Source organism: Solanum verrucosum, unplaced genomic scaffold (genome assembly GCF_900185275.1).
Source record: "Solanum verrucosum unplaced genomic scaffold, falcon-dt-bn FXZP01000064.1, whole genome shotgun sequence".
NCBI lineage: Eukaryota > Viridiplantae > Streptophyta > Magnoliopsida > Solanales > Solanaceae > Solanum > Solanum verrucosum.
This window is the reverse complement of record NW_026020144.1, coordinates 1912861-1933404: the sequence shown is the minus strand read 5'-3', so window position 1 is coordinate 1933404 and position 20544 is coordinate 1912861. Positions and strand designations below refer to the sequence as shown.

Genomic DNA, 20544 nt, shown 5'->3' with positions numbered 1-20544 from the left:
GGCTAAATATTATACTACCTTTCAAAATTCAGGGTTCTAAATAAAAATAGGAAAAATTCTTTAGCCAGAAAATTTTGGAGAATTTGGCTAGAATGGTAAAATAACATATTTTCACACTGTTATTTTACCTTTTTGAACATTTTTACTCTTTTAAATTTAATACCTTTTAATTAAAAAAATGAAAAAATATCAATTTATTTTAAAATAAAAAGGATATTATAGACTTTTTAAATTTCAGGCCAAATTTTTTGGCCATTTAGCATTATCCATGAAAATATATATCCTATTTTCTCTTATTTCCAACCTATTTGCCTGTTATTAAGGAAGACCTGTCTTTTTTATTTCAACAAGTATATATAATATAGTTCTTCAACTTTTTTTTAAGAAAAAATTAGAGCACTTCCACTCCATTCTAACATAATTAATTCATTTCTAAACGGTGTTGGCCACTTACTTTTCACATGATTCACTTATAATTTATTTTATATTAAGAAATAAATTCCAAATTTGTCACTTATCTTTTGAGGAATGTTTATAAAGTATCTCTTAAAAACACGAAAATGAGGCACTCATAGTCCCTAAAGTATCCAAATAATCACATCTTTTCTTTTTTTTTACAATAAAAATCAGACTTCTATAAATTGAAAAATATAACACTATTTTTATAAATCTTTTAAATTTATTTCATTTGGTATAATAACAATATGTTTCATGTAATTTCATAAATAAATTTTATCACTATTTACGATAGACCTTTGATTGAAATAAAACATAAATGACACAACCAAAAATAGATAGAAAGCAAAATAGGAAAAAGAAAAAAAGAAGGCAAGAGAGTGCTAATAATTATAATTACAACTATAAAGTTAATAAAAGACATAATAATAATATGAAAGTATATGCTATTTTTAAAGTATAGTTTACTTCATCACTGTGTGTGATCTACTTTCAGACAATTTACACTCTGATCACGACAAGATAACGGATCAACAGTTAGTGTGTGTGTGAGTGAGAGAGAAATAGAATATCCCAAAAATCTTTTTTGGTTGACACAGATATTTATAATATGTTATCATCATTTTTTTCCCTGAAATTTATGAAGAACACAAAGAAATGTGAGCTTAATTAATCTGATCTTTCCCGATCTGATTCTTGTTTAGGTATTCTGAGAACGAACCTACTTTCTAGGTGACCTAATTAGGGTTTTTTTTCCAGCCACAGTACTAGTTTTGTTCGACCCGACTTGAATGTAAATGGGGTTTTCTTGAAAACCCATGTTTTATTTGTAAACCTGAAGCTGAATTGAAGAGGGATTTTGTAAAAAGTTTGGATTTTGATGCGATGGGGTTTTCTTGAAAAGGGGTTTTATTTGGTTTCTGAAGCTGAATTGGGTAGAAATTTTGTAACAAGTTTGGATTTTGATGAGATGGGGTTGTTGAAGATGAGCTTTTTGCAGTGAAGAGTGAGTTTGGGTATAAGCAGAGTATAAATTTAAAGGTGAGTTTTTTTTTTTTTTTCCATTTTTGTTTTGTGAGATCAGTGAAATTATGCATCATGGATTTTCAATTATTTGCTATATAAAGCTTTCTTTGTTCTTTTGAGTGTACTTTACTAAGTTTACTTGATATGGAGAATTTGATATGGTCAGCAACATTTACTTTTTTGTTTATCTTTATGTAGAAAGCTTCTATCTTTGTCATAATTGATCCACTTTGATTACAATAACATACCTTGGGGAAGGGGGAGTAGTGTGTGCAGACCTTACTCCTACCTTGGGAGGTAGAGAGGTAGAGAGAGGTTATTTCCGATAGACCCTCGGCTCAAATTGGTTCAATTTGATTCAGCAGAAAACATAAGTACTTTAGAAAAATTGATTGTTGGAATTGGAAATTATTCCTTGAGTTAATGGAAGTGGTGAAGTGTGACATTAATCAATAAGGTGTCTTTGAGGAAAGAACTTTTAATGATCTTGCTGGTATTGAATTGATTGAACTACCTTATCTACAAGCTAAAGTTGTTAAAGAGGAGACAGATTTTATTTATTTAGGTCTGCAATAGGTAGTGCTCTGCTGTGAGGGAAATCTATTAGTCAGGAATGATTTTAAGGATTCTTATTTGCAAATTGTTTATTCCAGTTCAAACAGAATTGCTCATTTGGATAAGCATTTAGATGATGTGCAGTGCTTAGGCGCGTTTCAAACTATTGTGAGCAAAGTCGGGCTTGTAAAGCATGGTAGGCTTTAGAATTAGGGAGGCTGCCGTGCAAAGTTTTCGACCAACCAGTAAAATTTAGTTCGTTTGAGTTGGATTGTTTATCTAGAACTTCAGTTTGCTCGCAAATTTTTGTGATCAGGTTGTATGCACATTTCTTTTCTTTTTTTCTCTTTTTGGTTTTGGAGTTTATAAATGATTAATATTTTTGTAACAGAATAATATATATCATGTGTTTCCTAACTTACTATGGCATAATTTCAGGAATATGGCAACTCCAGTTGAGCCACCAAATGGGATAAGGTCCCCAGGGAAGCATTACTATTCTATGTGGCAATCCCTTTTTGAAATTGATACTAAATATGTACCTATTAAGCCTATTGGACGAGGGGCATATGGAATTGTTTGTTCTTCTGTTAACAGGGAAACCAATGAGAAGGTTGCAATCAAGAAAATAAACAATGCTTTTGAGAATCGTGTTGATGCTCTGAGGACGTTGCGTGAACTGAAGCTCCTTCGCCACCTAAGACATGAAAATGTGATTGCTCTGAAAGATGTTATGATGCCAATCCACAGGCGAAGTTTCAAAGATGTTTATCTGGTATATGAACTGATGGATACAGATTTACATCAGATAGTCAAATCCTCTCAAACACTCACGAATGATCATTGCCAGTATTTCCTATTCCAGGTACTTCCGATGGAGAGCGCTATCTATGCTCACAAACAACTGTATGATAGTTAGCAGCTTCATTATGCAGTTGTCTCTTAAGTTTTTTTTAAAAAAAAACTAAATTTGACTACTCTCTCTTAAAACATAAACTCCTGTTCTGACCTCTATGCCTGAAGGGAATATTCTTATCGATCATCAACGTGATTGTCTTCGTCCTACAATTATAGTGAGGTATACCATAATGAGGGGACAATTCATAGACCTTGACTTTTGTGTTCTGACTTGGACAATAGTGATACGTTTTATGCTTCAGTCATCCAAGGAAGGTGGTAGTTTTAGTAGGAGTATAGTAATATGGTTGCTGATGTGCACCCAAGGGTGTGGCCTAGTGGTTAGTGAAGTGGGAGGAGAACCATGAGGTCTTAGGTTCAAATCTAAGCTGAGACGAAAACACTAGGGCGATTTTTTCAGGTGCTAGTAGGAGGTAGCAAGTATCCCGTGGAATTAATAATTGTTACTGATGTGAGCCAAAATTTACTCAATGGATGCTATTTGGCTGCCTCCTGATCTTCTTTCCTTTGTTTATCTTTTATGATCCTCTGTACTTAATAGCTCTACCATCAAATCAGTTGCATAAATTACCAAGTGGCCTTTAAGATTAGTAGAAGACAGCAACAACATCTTTTCTGTTTTTATGTGAATATTGTGCATTTTTATGTTCTAAATCATTTGGTCAGTGAATGTTGTCCGTGTAGATGAAAATTATGGAGGCGCTATCTTCTCTGCTTGGAAATCCAATGTCAATATCATAGTAAATTAGTGATGCGCATTTTGTCTTAAATGAAATTTTGATTTTATGAAGGCTGTCTACTGAAGAGGGGGAAAGATAACTTCCATCCGTTGCTAGTAAGGTGTATTTTTTGTTAGATTGTGGTCATCATCCTAGTTTTTAAGTTGTTTTCAACATCTGTAAATATGCATCTATCTTGTTTTCAAGTAAGTTGGGTGTTGTCTAGGTCCATAAATAGGCCTCTATGTACATTACATGATCTTTGTGCTCCTTACCAAAATGATTTAAAAAATTACATGATTTGTTGTTTCAATGTCCATCTTCAAGCACAATAGAAGCTCAAGATTTACATAGCATCTATGTATTTACAAAGTATGCGCATTCCCAACTGTTTTCAATCAACAGTGGAGCCGCTGTGAAAAATGATTTTCTGTATTATTCTCCTTCCTGTTTACTATATATTTATGAAACTTTGTCAAGTGATAAAGTGAAAAATATCGAAATAACACAAAGTAGGCTAACTTCCTCAAATGATTCAACCATAGAATGATATATAGCAATAAATACCAGCTGAAGGGGATAAAGCTTGAACAAAAATGAAGTATGACCTATGAATCATTATTCTACCATACCTTTTTTGACTTAGTCCTTTCAATATTCAGAACGACAAATTGAAACACTTGATAGTTGATACCATGCTTTATATTCACTATAACCTACATAATACAGGCTTATAACAACGACAGTAAAAATTAGCCATGGAGAGTACCTTTATTTGCAGATTATGAACCAATCTGATTAAACTTATGCATAGAACATGGCTCTCAAGTTTAATCTTGATATTGCATGAGCAGGCTTTATAACTTTTTTCTTGGAAGGTTTTGCATTATTACTGAAATTTAAGCAGATATCTGCAATTACTGCCAGAGATAATGCTTTATACAGGTTCCGGTCTCATTTAGTCTCTACTTTGGTGGAATAGGCAATATCAAATCATCCTTTGATAGGAAGTAGTAGGAAGCGGAATCATGTTTCTGATCACACATACATATATAGCTGCTGTGAGTTATGAGTCTACTTCAATACATAAAGTTGGTTGTAGTTGCTAAACTTGCACTTCTCGTCTCTTATTAAAGAATAATAATGTGACAAGAACTAGCCATTTGCCCAGATGAGTTGGGTTGACTATGTCATATTATTGTTAGATAAATCAAAAATCATTCTGGATTGAATCCTTGCCATTTGGATCATATTGTTTTGAGAACTGGTGCTGAACTTGGATGCTATGGTTAGTTATGTCACTAAAGAATATTTTTAATAATATAAAATGATATCCTATAGTATGCACTAAATTGTCTTCATCATATGAGAACTTCTCAATATCTTTGTTGAATTTGATAAATGACTGCATTGAGACACTAACTTATATCAACATAAGCCTTGATATAAAACTGGTGGTTGTGTATCAGATTATTACTATCTGGTAAGGTCCCTCCATTAGGAGGCTAGACATGTTTTCTGCTCTCTACAAGCCCATCAAACTCTTCGATACTTACGTTCTACTCCTTTCTACCCCTTGCATGTCATCCTTTCCTTCCTCAAAATACCTACTTTTCCCATCGGATAGCAAGCTAAGTATTATGGAACAATCTGCACTTTGAATCTTGATGTTAGGTTCACTAGAAGAAGAATATTTTATTTTTTGATGAAGTCTAGAAGTTGTATATTTGGAAATCACTTTTTCCATTCTTATGTAAACCAATATTCTTATAGAAGTATCTTGATGCACATTTTGTTTTGGGAATTTAGTTTTCTTTTTCATTGTATATGCCTGGAAGATTATTTCACTTGTTGTGGTCTTGTGGATGATAAAAAAAAATAAAGGGAAATTTGAATCTACATCTTAGCTGATGTGTTATGCATCTTGCTGCTTGCAGCATCTTTTTTCAATACCAGAAAGAATTAGTTCCTTAGTAACATGTCTCTGGTGAAGAACATCGTGAAACTATGAACATATATGCAGACATACCTTTTCCTTTTCTTGCTTTGGGTTAAAATATGTGTGAAATCTGTGTGACAGCATGAACTTACTACTTGAAACAATTCAGCCTATAGTATCTCTGTTTTTTCGATAATCCTAATATTTCCATTTTCTTTCAAAATGATATGAAATTAAGATGGCTGGCCGTCAATTTAAGAATTTGTAAAGTTGTTATCTTGATGAGCTCTTCTTCTCAGCTTGTGCTAGTTTTTCAGATGTTCATATGCTCATCCAGGTCCAAAATTAAGCCACCACTTAAAAATCGGCATATTATCAGTGTTTCCCGGTTTCTCTCTTCAAGACAAGACTGTGCTGAAGTGTTGTGCAGCTTCACTTTAGGAGTTGCTACCTCCTTCACACCTTCAAGAAGTCAAGACACGTCCTTATGTTGCTTGGACTCTTCAATAATGCTGCTCCAACCGTGTCGGATCCTCCAAAAATGCATTACTTTTGGAGGATCCAACATACACCTGTTGGCATTTTTGAAGAGTCCAAGCAACATACTCCTACATTGATCACGATTTCCTTGTTGGTTGATCCATCAACTTGTGCAAATTTGTCTAATCCATTTTCCAGAATGCTGTCTTTACCCCTTTCCAGAATCCACCATTAACAAGCTTGGGACCTCGGTTTAGTTGGTTATGGTTTTTCCGCGTCTAATCTTGTTTCTGTTTATAGGATACAATTTGGCTAGTTATCCAGCAATGTGACACATCTTTATGGGAAATGGCTTTACCCTTCATATTTTGTCCCCGCGCCTAAACATGCCATGTAATGGACGTCATTATCTGATGGCGCCTAAACATGCCATGTAATGGACATCGTCATCTGATGGCGATTTCTAGACTAAGGATGCTTTCTTTTTTCTTTAAAAATCACATAAAGGAGGAATCCTCAAACTGCAACATCTAACAACTGAAAAAAGGAGCTAAAAAGATTATAAAACTAAACAGGAGTGAGATATCTAATTTGCATGCATACTGTACAGACTTGCTGATTTAACTGTTTTCACTGCTGAAGCCGATGTGATTTGCGTGCAGTTGCTTCGAGGTCTGAAGTATCTCCATTCAGCGAATATTCTTCATCGTGACTTGAAGCCCGGGAACCTGCTTATCAACGCTAACTGTGATCTGAAAATATGTGATTTCGGGCTTGCACGTACAAGCAGTGGCAAGGACCAGTTTATGACTGAATATGTTGTTACACGCTGGTACAGGGCCCCGGAACTTCTCCTTTGCTGTGACAACTACGGAACATCCATTGATGTATGGTCTGTTGGTTGCATTTTCGCAGAGCTCTTAGGGAGGAAACCTGTCTTTCCAGGTACCGAATGCCTTAACCAACTGAAATTGATTATAAACATCCTTGGTAGCCAGAGGGAAGAGGATTTAGAATTTATCGACAATCCAAAGGCGAGGAAGTACATCAAATCACTTCCATACTCTCCTGGAACACCATTTTCCCGCCTCTATCCCCAAGCTCATCCATTGGCCATTGATCTCCTGCAGAGGATGCTTGTGTTTGACCCTTCCAAAAGAATTAGTGTTATGGAAGCACTTCAACACCCATACATGTCTCCTTTGTATGATCCGAACACTGATCCCCCAGCGCAGGTTCCTATCAATCTTGACATAGACGAGGACTTGGGAGAAGAAACGATAAGGGACATGATGTGGACGGAAATACTTCATTACCATCCTGAAGCTGCCACAGCTGCTATGGAAGAAGTTATGTGAGCTTTTTGTAACTTATCTTTTCCCCTGCTTTCAATAAATATCGAGTCTTGATTCATCGACAGTTTGAGCTGTGATGCATAACAAGAACTGCTCAACTACATAAGCTTGAACTTTTTGAGCATGTACTTCTTAATCTGTATATAGGTGTGGTTTTGTACGTCTAATTAAGGACCTTTACGCTTCATGAATGTACTGACAGTTTAATTGTTGTACCACTGCTTGTGATGTCTATTGGAAACTGTATCTCTACCTTTACTTAGTAGGGGGTAAGGCTACGTACAAGCCACCCTCCCTACATCTCATTTGTGGGATTACACTAGATATGTTATTGTTACCGACTGCTTGGGATGATTATTGATGTTTTCTTTAGTTCATAACTAGTTGTAACAATCTATTCAGCTTAGAATCATGCAATATTCTAAATAGGAGAGAAGTTCCAAGTGCAGAGATTTGCATGGAGGACATATATATGAAGCCACTAAGCATCTTGAAAAAGAAATTAAAGTTGTATGATAGGTGGTAACAATCTTGTAATGGTACGTGGATAAACAACATACTCTGATCGGAGTATTTTGCCTAGATGCATACAGTATTTCATGTGCCTCATGCTACTCGAGACAGAAAATAAGATATGTAATCTGCTATTACGGTTGAACTATATTGATATTGTTAAATATTTTTACATTTAACTTATACAGCTAAATTCCATTTTCCTTCTCAAATAATTGAACACTAACCAAGTGTTTACTTAATCATGTATTATTAAGTCCAGAAACCAAGTACAATACTAAAACAAACTATATCCTAAATCTAAAGAAATGTTCCAAGTGATTGCTTCTTGGTCTTAGCCCCACGTTAAAATTAAACAAAGGTCCATACCATGCCCACATGGAAATGAAGTGTAGAATTTCCCCACATACTCACAGGGTTCGGTATTCATATTGAAGCTCGATTAATTTTGATTCGTGCCTTGTAGGGCTCGATCATTTCTAGGTGTGACACTCTCAATATAATTTTTTTTTTCATTTTCAAGGTTCGAACTCAAGACTTCTGATTAAATATGGTAAAATTTCAATCATTTCACTACGATCCATGTCGATTAGTGTAGAATTATTGGGTCCATTTAGCATGATTAATTGAGTGAATTTGGGTTTTAATATTGTCTAATTAGCCCCACATGTTCCCCATCAAACCACACCTATAACATGTAGCTGAATAAATTTATCCTGATTTTGCAGTCTATATATTCACCAATTTTCTTTAACCTACTTTTGCCTCATCAGTCCATGTGCATATTAAACACCACAAAAATTATTTTGTACTATTGTTTTACGTCTTTTGGAAGTGTTTTTTTAAAACTTTTTTTAAGTTGGAGATCGATAAGAAAATGTACTTGTAACATATGAAAGCACATTAATTCTGTTAAAAAAAACTTTTAATTTTCAGTACTAATTTTGGTAGGTCTTTTTTTTCTATTTTTCACCTCCAGAGCCCACATTGAAATTCCGATTAAATCCAATACGTCATCTTTGCTAGGATTTAGGAGTGAAAATTGGGTTGACATTGATTGAACTTATGTAATAATATTAACTCAAATTAAATTTTTATGTAACTTTTGTCTACAAATTGAATTGACTGACCGTACAATCAACTTGTCCAGTTTGTCACGTGTATACACATGTTGCTAAATTTTTTTCTAAATTTTCTACGTCCCTTCATTTTCTTTGAACACAAAAAAACATTTAGACCTTTAATTCATCTTGGAAAATATCTCAATCTACATCACTATGAATTCCAAATTTTAAATTGTGAAACATGTGAAACTCTAAAAGTTAAATTACTTACTCGATCGTCTATTCAAACTCTTCTGAAAATCATTTTTAAAAAGATTCTACATAGGTAGATTTTTAAGATTCTTTTGATGACCTAAGTTGAAGGGAAATATGATTGATTGTATATGAACTTAGTTACGTGTGCTGAAGGGTAATTTGTTGAACACCTTAAAAGAAAAATTGGCGTGACTTTAGACTTAAATATTAAAATATTCCTAAATTGTAATGTTTGTGAGATTTTTCAAATATTCTCCATATAGTAGTAGGTGAAATAATGTATAGCTAGCAATGGTTGCTGTGTATTAATTCATTGAATTCAGTCATATTAAGACATGTCCTTACTATAAAAAAAAAACAAATTGTTCACGCACAATGACGGCTCCAGACAGACAAAAAAATATTAAAGTATATTATCAGAAACAAAAAAGTAAAAAATAAATAAAAAATCTAAATTTTGCTATTTGGTTTTGTCTGACATAATTAGGATCAAATTGATCTATTGATTGAGAGGGAAGCTTCCTAGCTAAAAGTTTGAGTTAAATGAGGAGGGCTTGTAAAAAGTTCATTATTTCATTATTTGAGTCAAAGTTGTAAAAAGAAAAAGTAAAAAAAGTTAATATATAGATGTTGAGTGAGTATTAAAAACACCTCTAAATTTGATGCAAATTATTAATTTTGTCTTTGAAAATTGACAGTCTTAAAACACTTATCTACTTAACTAACTAAACTTAGATACACTTCTGATACTGGCGATCTGCCACATGTCATAGCAAGTGATCTCAAATTCTTGTAATAACATAGAACCATTAATAGAAAGGCGAGAGAAGTGTTGATAACACCCTAAATTTTGCAAGGAATATATTTCACTCATGTTGCAAGATTGTGTATATTTAAATTCAGTTAGTCAAGTAAATAAGTATTTTTAAGATTATTAATAATTCAGGAATGAAACTAATATTTTGCGCCAAATTTAAAAATATTTTCAAATACTTCTCATACTTGTTTATGTCATCAGGTTAGACTGATTTATAACAAACATATTAATCTTTGTAACTAGCTTGAAATATAGAGTAATAATTTGTCATAACATATGAAAATAAAATTTAATAATAATTTTATATTGTGGAAGTATATAACCTATTATTTTTTTTTGGTTCATATTTAGACAAGTGATTACAGTATTAAAGTTGAAAAAATGGTTTATGTGGATTCTTTGTCAGCTTCTAGTTTGGAGGCTTCTTTGATATTATCACACGTGCTTCCATTTTGCACTATTAAAAAAATAAACTAGAGTAATAAACTCTGTTTAAGCTATGAAAATCAGATTAATTTTTAATCACTTTATGTTTAGTGGGTTACCGTCTTTTTCTTGAATATGACAGAAAAAACGTAATGGGGAATGAACCTAATCCTTGGTCAGACGGATTATTATTTATCGTATTTCTCTTTCTCTTTTATGTATAATTTTTTTTATCAATTTGGAGAATCTGGATTATTTTATTTTGTTTTAAGATGAAATTTTTCTTTATTAAATATTACTCTATTAAGGTATTTCTAGTCTTTAAAAATAATTGCTATTAACTACTAAGGATAAAATGAAAAAAACAATCTATTATGTTTTGAACTTCTGAAATGATAGATAATTTGAGATAATTATTTTAAAAATTTACCATAAATAATTTGAAATAGAAGAGTGTTATGAATTAAACATATACATATATAGTCAATATTTATCCCATTTTCATGGGTCGTACAATATTGACGAAATTTCTGAAAATTCAAAAGGAATTGTATTGGCAGTCATTATTTAGTAGTCAACTTTTGTTTTTCTTTGTAAAAGCAAAATTATTTTATCTGAGAATAACGTAACTGAAAAATATAATATTATTTGGACTTTGAAATAGCAGCTAGAACGAGCTCGCTTCATTATTATATTTGCAAATTATCCATTATTTCAAGTAAGTGGAGCTAATGCATAAATTCTTTTTATAATTAATTAATGGACTCTTATAGCCATTAGACATATGCTTAATTGAGGATTTTTAAGTACATAATAATAATGTGATGAAATTGTTATTATATAAAAAATTCATAATCAGGTCACTTATAATTTTACCTCAACTGATTCTGCGAGATATCCCACCTTTCACTAGCAATAAGCACTCAGATAATATCGCCCAACAAGAATAGGAAAGATGAAAAGAATCACCTACTTAGTATTTTTTGTCTCCGCCACAAATTTCCCGTGATACCTCATAACCCTCAACCATTTTATTGATTACTAGGCTACATCATGTTTCATGGATGCATCAAGACGCTTATAATATACTAATTACATGTACATGCTATGATATGCAATATTCAATCATCAGACAATTAAAATGATAACTAATATTTTATATATAATAGATTAAAAATTCAAATTATATGCATCAATCAATAGATTAATCTTTGATATTATCAATATATAATAAATACATCGTATTAATTATATACATAGTATTAATCCAAATTCAGAAATATAAATTAAAATAGGAAAAAGCAGAAGAAGTAAAAGATCGATTTGTCTTGACAGATGACAATGTGCTAACAGTAACTCAACAAAGTACGAAAGCTAGCTCCTAACAGTCTTGAAGAACTTTTAGGTACATACAAAAGTAAAATAAAAATATTATATATATAATAAAAAAAGGAGAAAGATTCCTTCTTAATTAAGATAATTACATGATTGGTTAAAATATCTTCAACGTTGTGATGGCTACTCCACTTGTTTCTTCTGTTTTGTAATTTATTTATTTTTTGGTTAACAATAGCATGTTTTCCATTAATTCAAGGGCTCAGCACTTATATACTATTAATAATTAATATAAATATATACATATACCAATAAGAATTGTGGTGTAGTGATAAGACTAGATTTTAATAAAATATCTCAAGTTTCAATCTAATAACCCCCGATAAATCATGCAGTGCGCGTAATTCAAATTTAATTGGGGCTCCGATGCTTGGAATAGGAAACCAACTAAATATATACATATGTTCCATCGATGCACTAATATTCTGTATAATTTCTTCAACATAAATTAAAAACTATAAATGAAAACTTAGCATTCTCACTTCAATTTTTTTTGCATTTCACGATAAAAAAATATTCTTCTAATTTGTCTGTAATCAAGTAAAGAACTAGATGTAAGAAACGATAGTTCTCCAAAATTCAATAATTTCAATTCAAAGTTTATATGTTTGTTGAAAAATTCATCGTATAAATACTCATAACAAATTTCAGAATTTCATATATAACTTTAAATACTGAATTCTCCGATATCGAATTAAGTTCTTAATTAGAAAAATAAATATGGAGCAAGAAGTTTGCTAGTTTTTATGTTACCTTTTTTAAAAATAAATTTATGATGCATACGTAATGCCTTACGTGAGTCTCAACTCTCAAACATATATAAACCTAATTGCCATATATATCGTTTATATTAAATTTGGAATGTGTGAAGTATCTTTTACGTTGTTACCTTATTTAGGTGTGTATTCTGGCAAATAACTTGTACATTATTATTAATATAATGTTTGATTAAACTGATCTATATTTGATTTATTTAAACTGTTAATAGAGGATCAGTTTTCGTCACGGCAATCATTAACGAGAAAGAAAAAAACTAACATACATTCTTGTTTCTTTATTATATCACTTGATCAAACTTAATTTATGTAATTAGATCTAAATACTCTATACAAATAAATAAATATTTACAATCACCAATCATTCATCCCATCCAAAACAACAACAATAACAATATATTCAGTGAAATCTCACGAATGCTATTTAGGGAATAACATACGCAAACCTTATAACTATCTCGTGGAGGTAGATACACTGTTTTAAAAAAAAACAAAAAGAAGTGTCACAATTTCACTATTGACTAGTATGCGAAAAAGGGAAAAGAGATAAAAGTTACTCCCTCCGTTTCACAAAGAATGACCTCCTTTCCTTTTTAGTCAGTTTAAAAAAGAATGACCTCTTTCTTTTTTTGGTAATATTTTAATTTCAGTTTTCCACGTGACATGTTTAAGACCACAAGATTAAAAGACAATTTTTGTACATTTGACATAACTTTAATTTAGGACCAAAGATTCAAAAGTTTTTTTTATTTTCTTAAATTTTGTGCTAAGTCAAACTAGACCATTTTTTGTGAAACGGAGGGAGTAATAACTTAGATGCTTCAAGTTGCAGAGAAGAAGCAAAACCAAAACCAAAACCAAAACCAAAACCAAAACTTCCTTATATAATAATATAATAATATAATAATTGATAATGAGAAGAAAGTGAAAGTTTACAAAAGTTGTGATATATATCTTTTTAGGATCCCCCTATTTACGAAATAGTGCTTTTTAGGCCCATGTGAAATCTCTTCATAATCCGTATAAGTACCACATTTATACTAAATGTTACTGTTGAGGGGTCCATTTGCAAAAAAAGTACACTTGAAAGCCAACATTTCTCTCTTTTATTATCTTTTCAGGTAGGTCCTTTATGACCCCACAAACCGACCATTTTGTACTTTCTATAAAAAAAAAATATATATATAAAAAGCAATTACTAACCCCCCATCCCTCCCCACTCCAAGTGTTTTAAATTTTGTTGAAAGAAGATTTATTACCCTTGGATGTAGTGACCGTTTGATCATATTTCACTATGAAATTTGTAAAAAATAGTTTTTTTTTTCAAGTGAAAAAATAATGTTTGAAGGATGGAGTTATATTCTCTCATGACTCTCATGAATATAAATTAGAGTTGTTTTTACTTTTTATGAGTAATTTGGAGTGCAAGAAGTGAAAAAAACATTTTTGTTATTTTTAAATTCTTGAATTAAGTTGAATTTTGAAATTTTATAACCAAATATATTTGAGAAAAGAGAAAAAAATTCATAGCCAAGCATCTCGGTCATAAATTTTAACCAAAAGTTTCAATTTATTTTTGTGGTCAAACACAACTTTTAAAATAATATAATAATAAATTATTTCAACGAAAAATAAATAATTATTATGGGCGAATCATAAAAAAGTATATATACTACACTATCGGTTTGAGTTATTATTTATAACAAACGTAAAAAAAGTTACTCATGGTAACTCTGAAATATGATAATTTGAAAAGTAGAGTAAAAACTAATATGAATTACTATATTTTTTATCATGTAAAGTTTCTTTACACTTTCCATATCATTAACCTGATATAACAAAATCGTTATTACATGTTAGATTTGCTATGAAATTTGCAAATAATCTTTATACAGAGGCGGAGCTAGGTGGAGTTTGTGAATTCGGACGAATCCAATAATTTTTTCGTAGATCCTGTATTTATACTAGAAAATTAGTTAAATATGTATGTATATCAGTCTGTGAACCCCTAACAAAATTGATTGACAGTTTTAAAAGATATTTAGAACCCCCAAAATCCTAATCCTGCATTCGCCTCCGTCTATATATATGGTTAGAAAAATCTGTTGTACTAAGGTAAAATCATATGATTTTTAAATTAAAACTTTATATAAGCTAATATCTTCGACTAATTATTTTTCGTCTGATAAGCAACTCTTATTTTCTGCTAAAATATTTGTCAGTACAACACCAAAGAAAAAAACGAAAAAGTTGTTCAATAATTAAATAATCAAAATCACCTTAACCGAAAAACAAACTTCTTTACAATTGCATAGGTGAATTCAAAATTTAAATAATGTGAATTTTTTTTTTAAAATTATAAGTTCATGCCTATTACTTATTGTGTTATTTTAATAAATGTATATTTTATATCAAAAGTTATGAATTCAATTAATTCTGTACCAATAACGATACATTCTGTCTCATTTACCTGTCAAAAGTTATGAATTCAATAATGGTAGATTCACTCTATTTACAAGTCAAAAGTTATGAATTCAATTGATCCTGTATTGGTGGATCCGCCCCGTTTAGAAGTAGTTATATCTTATACACCTAATATGTGGTTGGCATTATGGATTATTAAAATGAATTAAAGCTAAGCCAAAAAGAAAAAGAAAACTTAGGCATTGAAGCATATTCCTCTAAAAACATAGGTATCTAGGCTTTTTAGTGTTTCGATTTCATATTCTTCTTTAACTTTAATATGAATTTTGATGCCAAATAAATCGTGTCTTTTCTAATTTGTGCAAATTTTGTTGTTTTTACAAAGTTATTCTAGTCATGTGTAAAATGATATGTTTGCCTACATTTGCTTGTCTTAATTAGCTATATGTTTGTACTCCCACTATATAATTACTTTTTCCATGCTTGTCCTTATTAATTAAGTGATTTATCATTACCTAATCCCCAATAAAACAAGGACTTGTATATAAATTAAAGAGGTTCATTTTCTAATTTCTACCTACTATGATTGTTATTAGTCACTCAGAATTTTCATCAACTTTAAAATAACAATAACAACATATTCTGTGAAATTTCACAAGTAACATCTGGAGATGGTAAAATGTAAGCAAACTTTATCACTATTTCATAAAGATAGAAATGTTATTTTTGAAGGACCCTCGAGAGTCAGGCCTCGACTGAAATACAACAAATTCAGATATAAAAAAGAAGAAAATAATGGAGACCTCGTAAATATAAAAAAGTTAGCACTAATATATTTGAGGTCGTAATTTAAACTTGAAATATAATAATGACTAAGAAATATACCAACTGTCTTAGAAAACGAAATGCAATCATGAGACATATTATCAGTACTTCCAAAATTAAGAGGGAAAATTGAAAAAGAAAAGAAAAAGGTTGAAGGGCAAAATAGGAATTCACAATGAACATTTATAGCCAACCACAAACTTTTAAGTCATAGTATCACTAGCATTAAAAGCAATAAAATTTCAATCAAGACTTAGGGCTAAGGGCAAAATGGAGGTCCCCTACCCCCCAACAAAAAGACACATTTTAATTTGATAAGCTATACTAATATATTTTCTCCGTTTAATTTAAGATCACACGATTCAAACACTATAAATAAAATGGTTAATTTCTAGTAGACACTCCATCAAAATATGGCTCGTTGATAAATATTTTATAGATTAGTGACTAGTTAAATTCTAATGCATTCTGTTCAGAATTAACAATTTTAGGAGAGTAAAATTTTATTTCTTTAATTTTATATAAACTTCATGAATCATGTCTAGTTAAATTAGGACAGTTAAATTAAAACGAAAGGAATATTAATCATCAACAACTAATATAACGTGACTTCTCATCATAAACAGGACCTTTCACCAACATAGCTAAATGGTGGGACTCTCTATTTTTATTTCATTGATCTTCATAAATCTTTAAATAGTTATGAATGGTCTCTAAAAGTACCCACTCATGGGGTTTTTTTTTTTTTTTTTTTTTCTGTATTTCCATTAATGTATTTGTTGAACGTTATAAAGTCTTATCCTGATTATATTCTACAACTACAATTATGTTTTTTTTTTCTCGATATCAAATAATAGTGAGCTTGATCCATTATTGTTTTTATTTGTATCCTTAAAGATAGAGAGGCGAAAACTGAAATCGAATAAGTATATAAAAGAAAAAAAAGGTAAGGAAGAAGTGCATGTTTATGATTTAAATTTGATCGATTAAATATTTAAAAACCTTAATACTGAAATTATCGAAATTATGAATTTAGAAGACACAAATCGGTTGAACTAATGGATCTTTCTATATAGTTAACTCATCATCTTTATTCATTTTGAACTTTACATATTCCTTAAGAAATAAGGTAAGTAAATAATGCCGACAGTAAAATAGACGTAAACAAACGGAGGAGTATTAAGGACACAAATCCCACTAATTTACCTTTTAACTCTTTGATGCATATAAATAAAATATTATAATTGCAGGAATCCAACTAATGACGGTCTAAACTCTAATTGTATTAAAATAACTTGATTCTCTCAGTTGCATTGTTATGGCACTATAAGGTTTTTGAAATAATTAAATAAATAGGGTGTATTAATTTATTCTATGGTTGTCCTTGTCAAACTGTACTAACGACTAGTTATATACAATTAATTAAGTTGTGTTATTAACGACTGTAAATTTTCAATCAGTACTTAGCATAACTGTCACTTTGTTAACACGAGGGTATGTTTGATAAAAGTTATACGTTAAAACTTAATTAATAAGATTAATTTAATAAAATAAATCTCGAATAAATATTTTGTTAAGGGGAGGAGGTATCAAGTTAACACAGGCTAAATAAAATAAAACTGAGAGAGTATATATGAAACCAGTTTAACATATTTAATTTCATGTTGAATTTCACTATCGTAAATGCTTAGATTCATTTAAAGGCGTAGACCATTAATTAAAAAAATGTATTTATTGCATTTAATTCATATACTTATACTTCCCATATATAAGGGAGAAAGTAGGAGTGACAAAATCAAATTCAACCCGTTTAATCTGCTTAACTTACTTAAAATTGGATGAATTATTGACCCGCTCATTTATTAACTCTACCTATTTTAACTCAATCCATTTCAACCCATTCCTAGAAAAGGGAGTTTTTTCTTTATTATAGTACCATCGAAGAAATGATTTTCTATAAATGCCTCCAATGTTTCTTTCACTAATATCTTCTAAATATATATTAATCTTATGTTCTTTTACCAATATTTCCTTTTTAAAACCTTTAATTATCACTAAATAGTTCTTTCGTCCACTTTTAATTGTTATAGTTTTTTTTTTAGAGTTAAACTATAAAAACTTAGACTAATATTTTATCATGTATTTTTTCATCATATTGATATGCAAGAAATTGTAATTTATAGCGTTTTTCTTATAATTTTTGAATATCTAAATTTTTTGTTTAAAATATCGAATTAATGTTATCTAACTTAACTTTAAAAATTAGTCAAACTAATTTTCAAAAAGCACAATATAATAAATAAAAATGGACGAAAATAATATTTATTACTCTACCACAAATTCTTGTCGCTATCCTCGTAACATTTAGTGAACCCATCAAAGTTAGTTAAAGTAAAAAAAAAAAAAAAGTAAATTCCATAACAGTAAAAATGAAAAAGAGACGAGGGGTGTGGGGTGATGAAAACAAGGTAAAATAAAATTAAAATACGTCAGATTCTGCACTACTTTTACACCCATTGATTTCATAAATAGACAACGCACACAGCTGGAATTGTACACTTGTGTCTCATCTTTCATCTCCATCCACCGCTCAGAGTTGTGTTGCCGTGGTTGAGACTATTTTAATGTCAAATAGAATATTTGAATTTGAGTTTTAAATATAAGTAAATTTTTTGATGAAGAGTGTTTCCTCTTGAGTGAGGCTTGATAAAGTGCAAATTTGAATTAGTCGAATTTCAATACAAATACCAAATGTAAAATGAAAACAAAAACAAAAACTTTTATCTCCACCGTACAAATTTCAGAATTAAAAAAAGAAGAAGAAAAAATATACAATCAACTCTCCTTGAAGATTCCTTCACTTTTTCCCCACGCACCCCTCCAATTCCCCCACCCCCACCCTCTTACCCCCACCAACCCACTTGTTTATTATTTTCTTCTTGATTTTTTTTTTTTCTCTAATTTACCTTTTTGTGCCTTTAAATTAACCCACAATCTCAATGATAATTCCTTCCTCTTCTTCCTCTTCTTCTCCTTTTCCCATTTGCTTACTCTGTTTTTGAGTTTTTCTCCTTCTGTTGTTCTGTTTCTTGTTTTTCTCCTCTTTTTTAGCCCTTTTCATTTCTGGGTTCTTAGTCTTTGTGGCTAAAATCCATTAAAGATCCAATCTTTTTTCACCAATTCTGCTACTTTTAACCTCTGATTTCTGGGTTTTTGCTGAAACCCATTAAAGATCCAACCTTTCCTGTTCTGGATTTTATAATCTTTCTTGTTGAAAACCATTAAAGATCTAACCTTTTCTATTCTGGGTTTTCAATCTTTGTGGCTGAAATCCATTAAAGATCCAATCTTTTCTCCATTTTCTGCTCTTTTTAACCTCTGTTTTCTGTGTTTTTACTCTTTCTTGCTGAAACCCATTAAAGATCTGTGACAAAGAAAAAAATTAATGCTAAATACAAATATTTATTGATGTACCAGATTCATGTCTCCAGTTCTTAGTGAAATCCTTCGTTCTGGTTATATAATCAGTTCATCACTTAGACGCAGAACTCATCTTGTTCAATCTTTCTCTGTTTCTTTCCTCTACTGGTTTTATACTTTCTCAGAATAATAATAATAATAATAATCTTCATCCATAGTTTTTCAAATTTTGCTAGCATACCTTAAAACTTAAAATTAGTACTTTCTCACCTTGTGTACATAAAAAATGGCTACTTCTAGTGGTAATTCATCTCAGATTCCAAACAATTCAGGTTGTGATGAAGTTTTAATGGTGGTTGATGAAAGGAAAAGAAAGAGAATGCAATCGAATCGCGAATCAGCAAGAAGATCAAGAATGAGAAAACAGAAACATTTGGATGATTTGATGTGTCAAGTTACACAATTGAAGAAAGAAAACAGCAACATACTGAGCAGCATCAATATGACAACACAACAATATGGTAATGTTGAAGCAGAGAACTCTGTTTTAAGAGCACAAATGATGGAATTAACTCAAAGGTTGCAATCTCTTAATGAAATCCTCACTTACATCAATAATTCAAATAATAATAATATTAATAATAATTATTATTATCAAGAGGATTTTCAGATTAATCCATGGAATTTGATGTATGTTAATCAGCCAATTATGGCTTCAGCTGATATGTTATATCAGTATTAAAGTTTAATTAAGGGTTGTTGTTGGGATTATGAGTGGAAGAGTTATTTTATTAGTATTTTTATTTTTATTTAAGAAGTATTATTAGTAGTAAGATTTGAGTATTAGAATGAGTTTAATGTGAAATTTGAGCAGTCAAAGAGGATTAGTTGACTGCTATTTGGGCATGTAAAAAAAATGGGATCATGTGATGATGATATATTGGAATGAATGGTTGTGATTGCATTGTGTTTTTTTTTCTATTTATTATTTTTAATAAATGCAAGTTGTTTCTATGTACTACAATTAATATATTCTCTGTTTTTTCTTGGTTTTTTTTCCTACTTATATTATTTTTGCAAGAAATTCTCCAAATATATTACCTTTTTTTTGTTTATTAAGAAACTACATATGTCTACATAATCCAAATGCAGTCTTGGCCTCGTGTATAATTCACCTGGTA

General features: G+C 30.6%; 3 protein-coding genes across 3 annotated transcripts in view; all 3 read left to right on the top strand.

Moving 5' to 3' along the window:
* LOC125827712 (floral homeotic protein PMADS 1) overlaps nt 1-20544 on the top strand; it is a 305579-nt gene that overhangs the window by 6345 nt on the left and 278690 nt on the right. The gene's annotated exons all lie outside the window — the stretch shown is intronic.
* On the top strand, nt 953-7663 carry LOC125827689 (mitogen-activated protein kinase homolog NTF3). Its single transcript, XM_049507008.1, has 3 exons — nt 953-1497; nt 2476-2902; nt 6756-7663. Exons 2-3 carry the CDS (start codon nt 2480-2482, stop codon nt 7449-7451), a joined length of 1119 nt encoding a protein of 372 aa, XP_049362965.1. The 5' UTR covers nt 953-1497; nt 2476-2479; the 3' UTR covers nt 7452-7663.
* LOC125827723 (bZIP transcription factor 11-like) lies at nt 18959-20332 on the top strand. The gene has a single exon (XM_049507051.1). The coding sequence runs from the start codon at nt 19650-19652 to the stop codon at nt 20103-20105; it is 456 nt and encodes a 151-aa protein (XP_049363008.1). The 5' UTR covers nt 18959-19649; the 3' UTR covers nt 20106-20332.

Excerpts from the sequence above, each read along its gene's own strand:
- LOC125827689 (XM_049507008.1), top strand. The coding sequence starts at position 2,480 with ATGGCAACTCCAGTTGAGCCACCAAATGGGATAAGGTCCCCAGGGAAG. Across the intron at positions 2,903-6,755 it reads GCCAGTATTTCCTATTCCAG|TTGCTTCGAGGTCTGAAGTA; the intron begins GTACTTCCGATG and ends ATTTGCGTGCAG.
- LOC125827723 (XM_049507051.1), top strand. The coding sequence starts at position 19,650 with ATGGCTACTTCTAGTGGTAATTCATCTCAGATTCCAAACAATTCAGGT.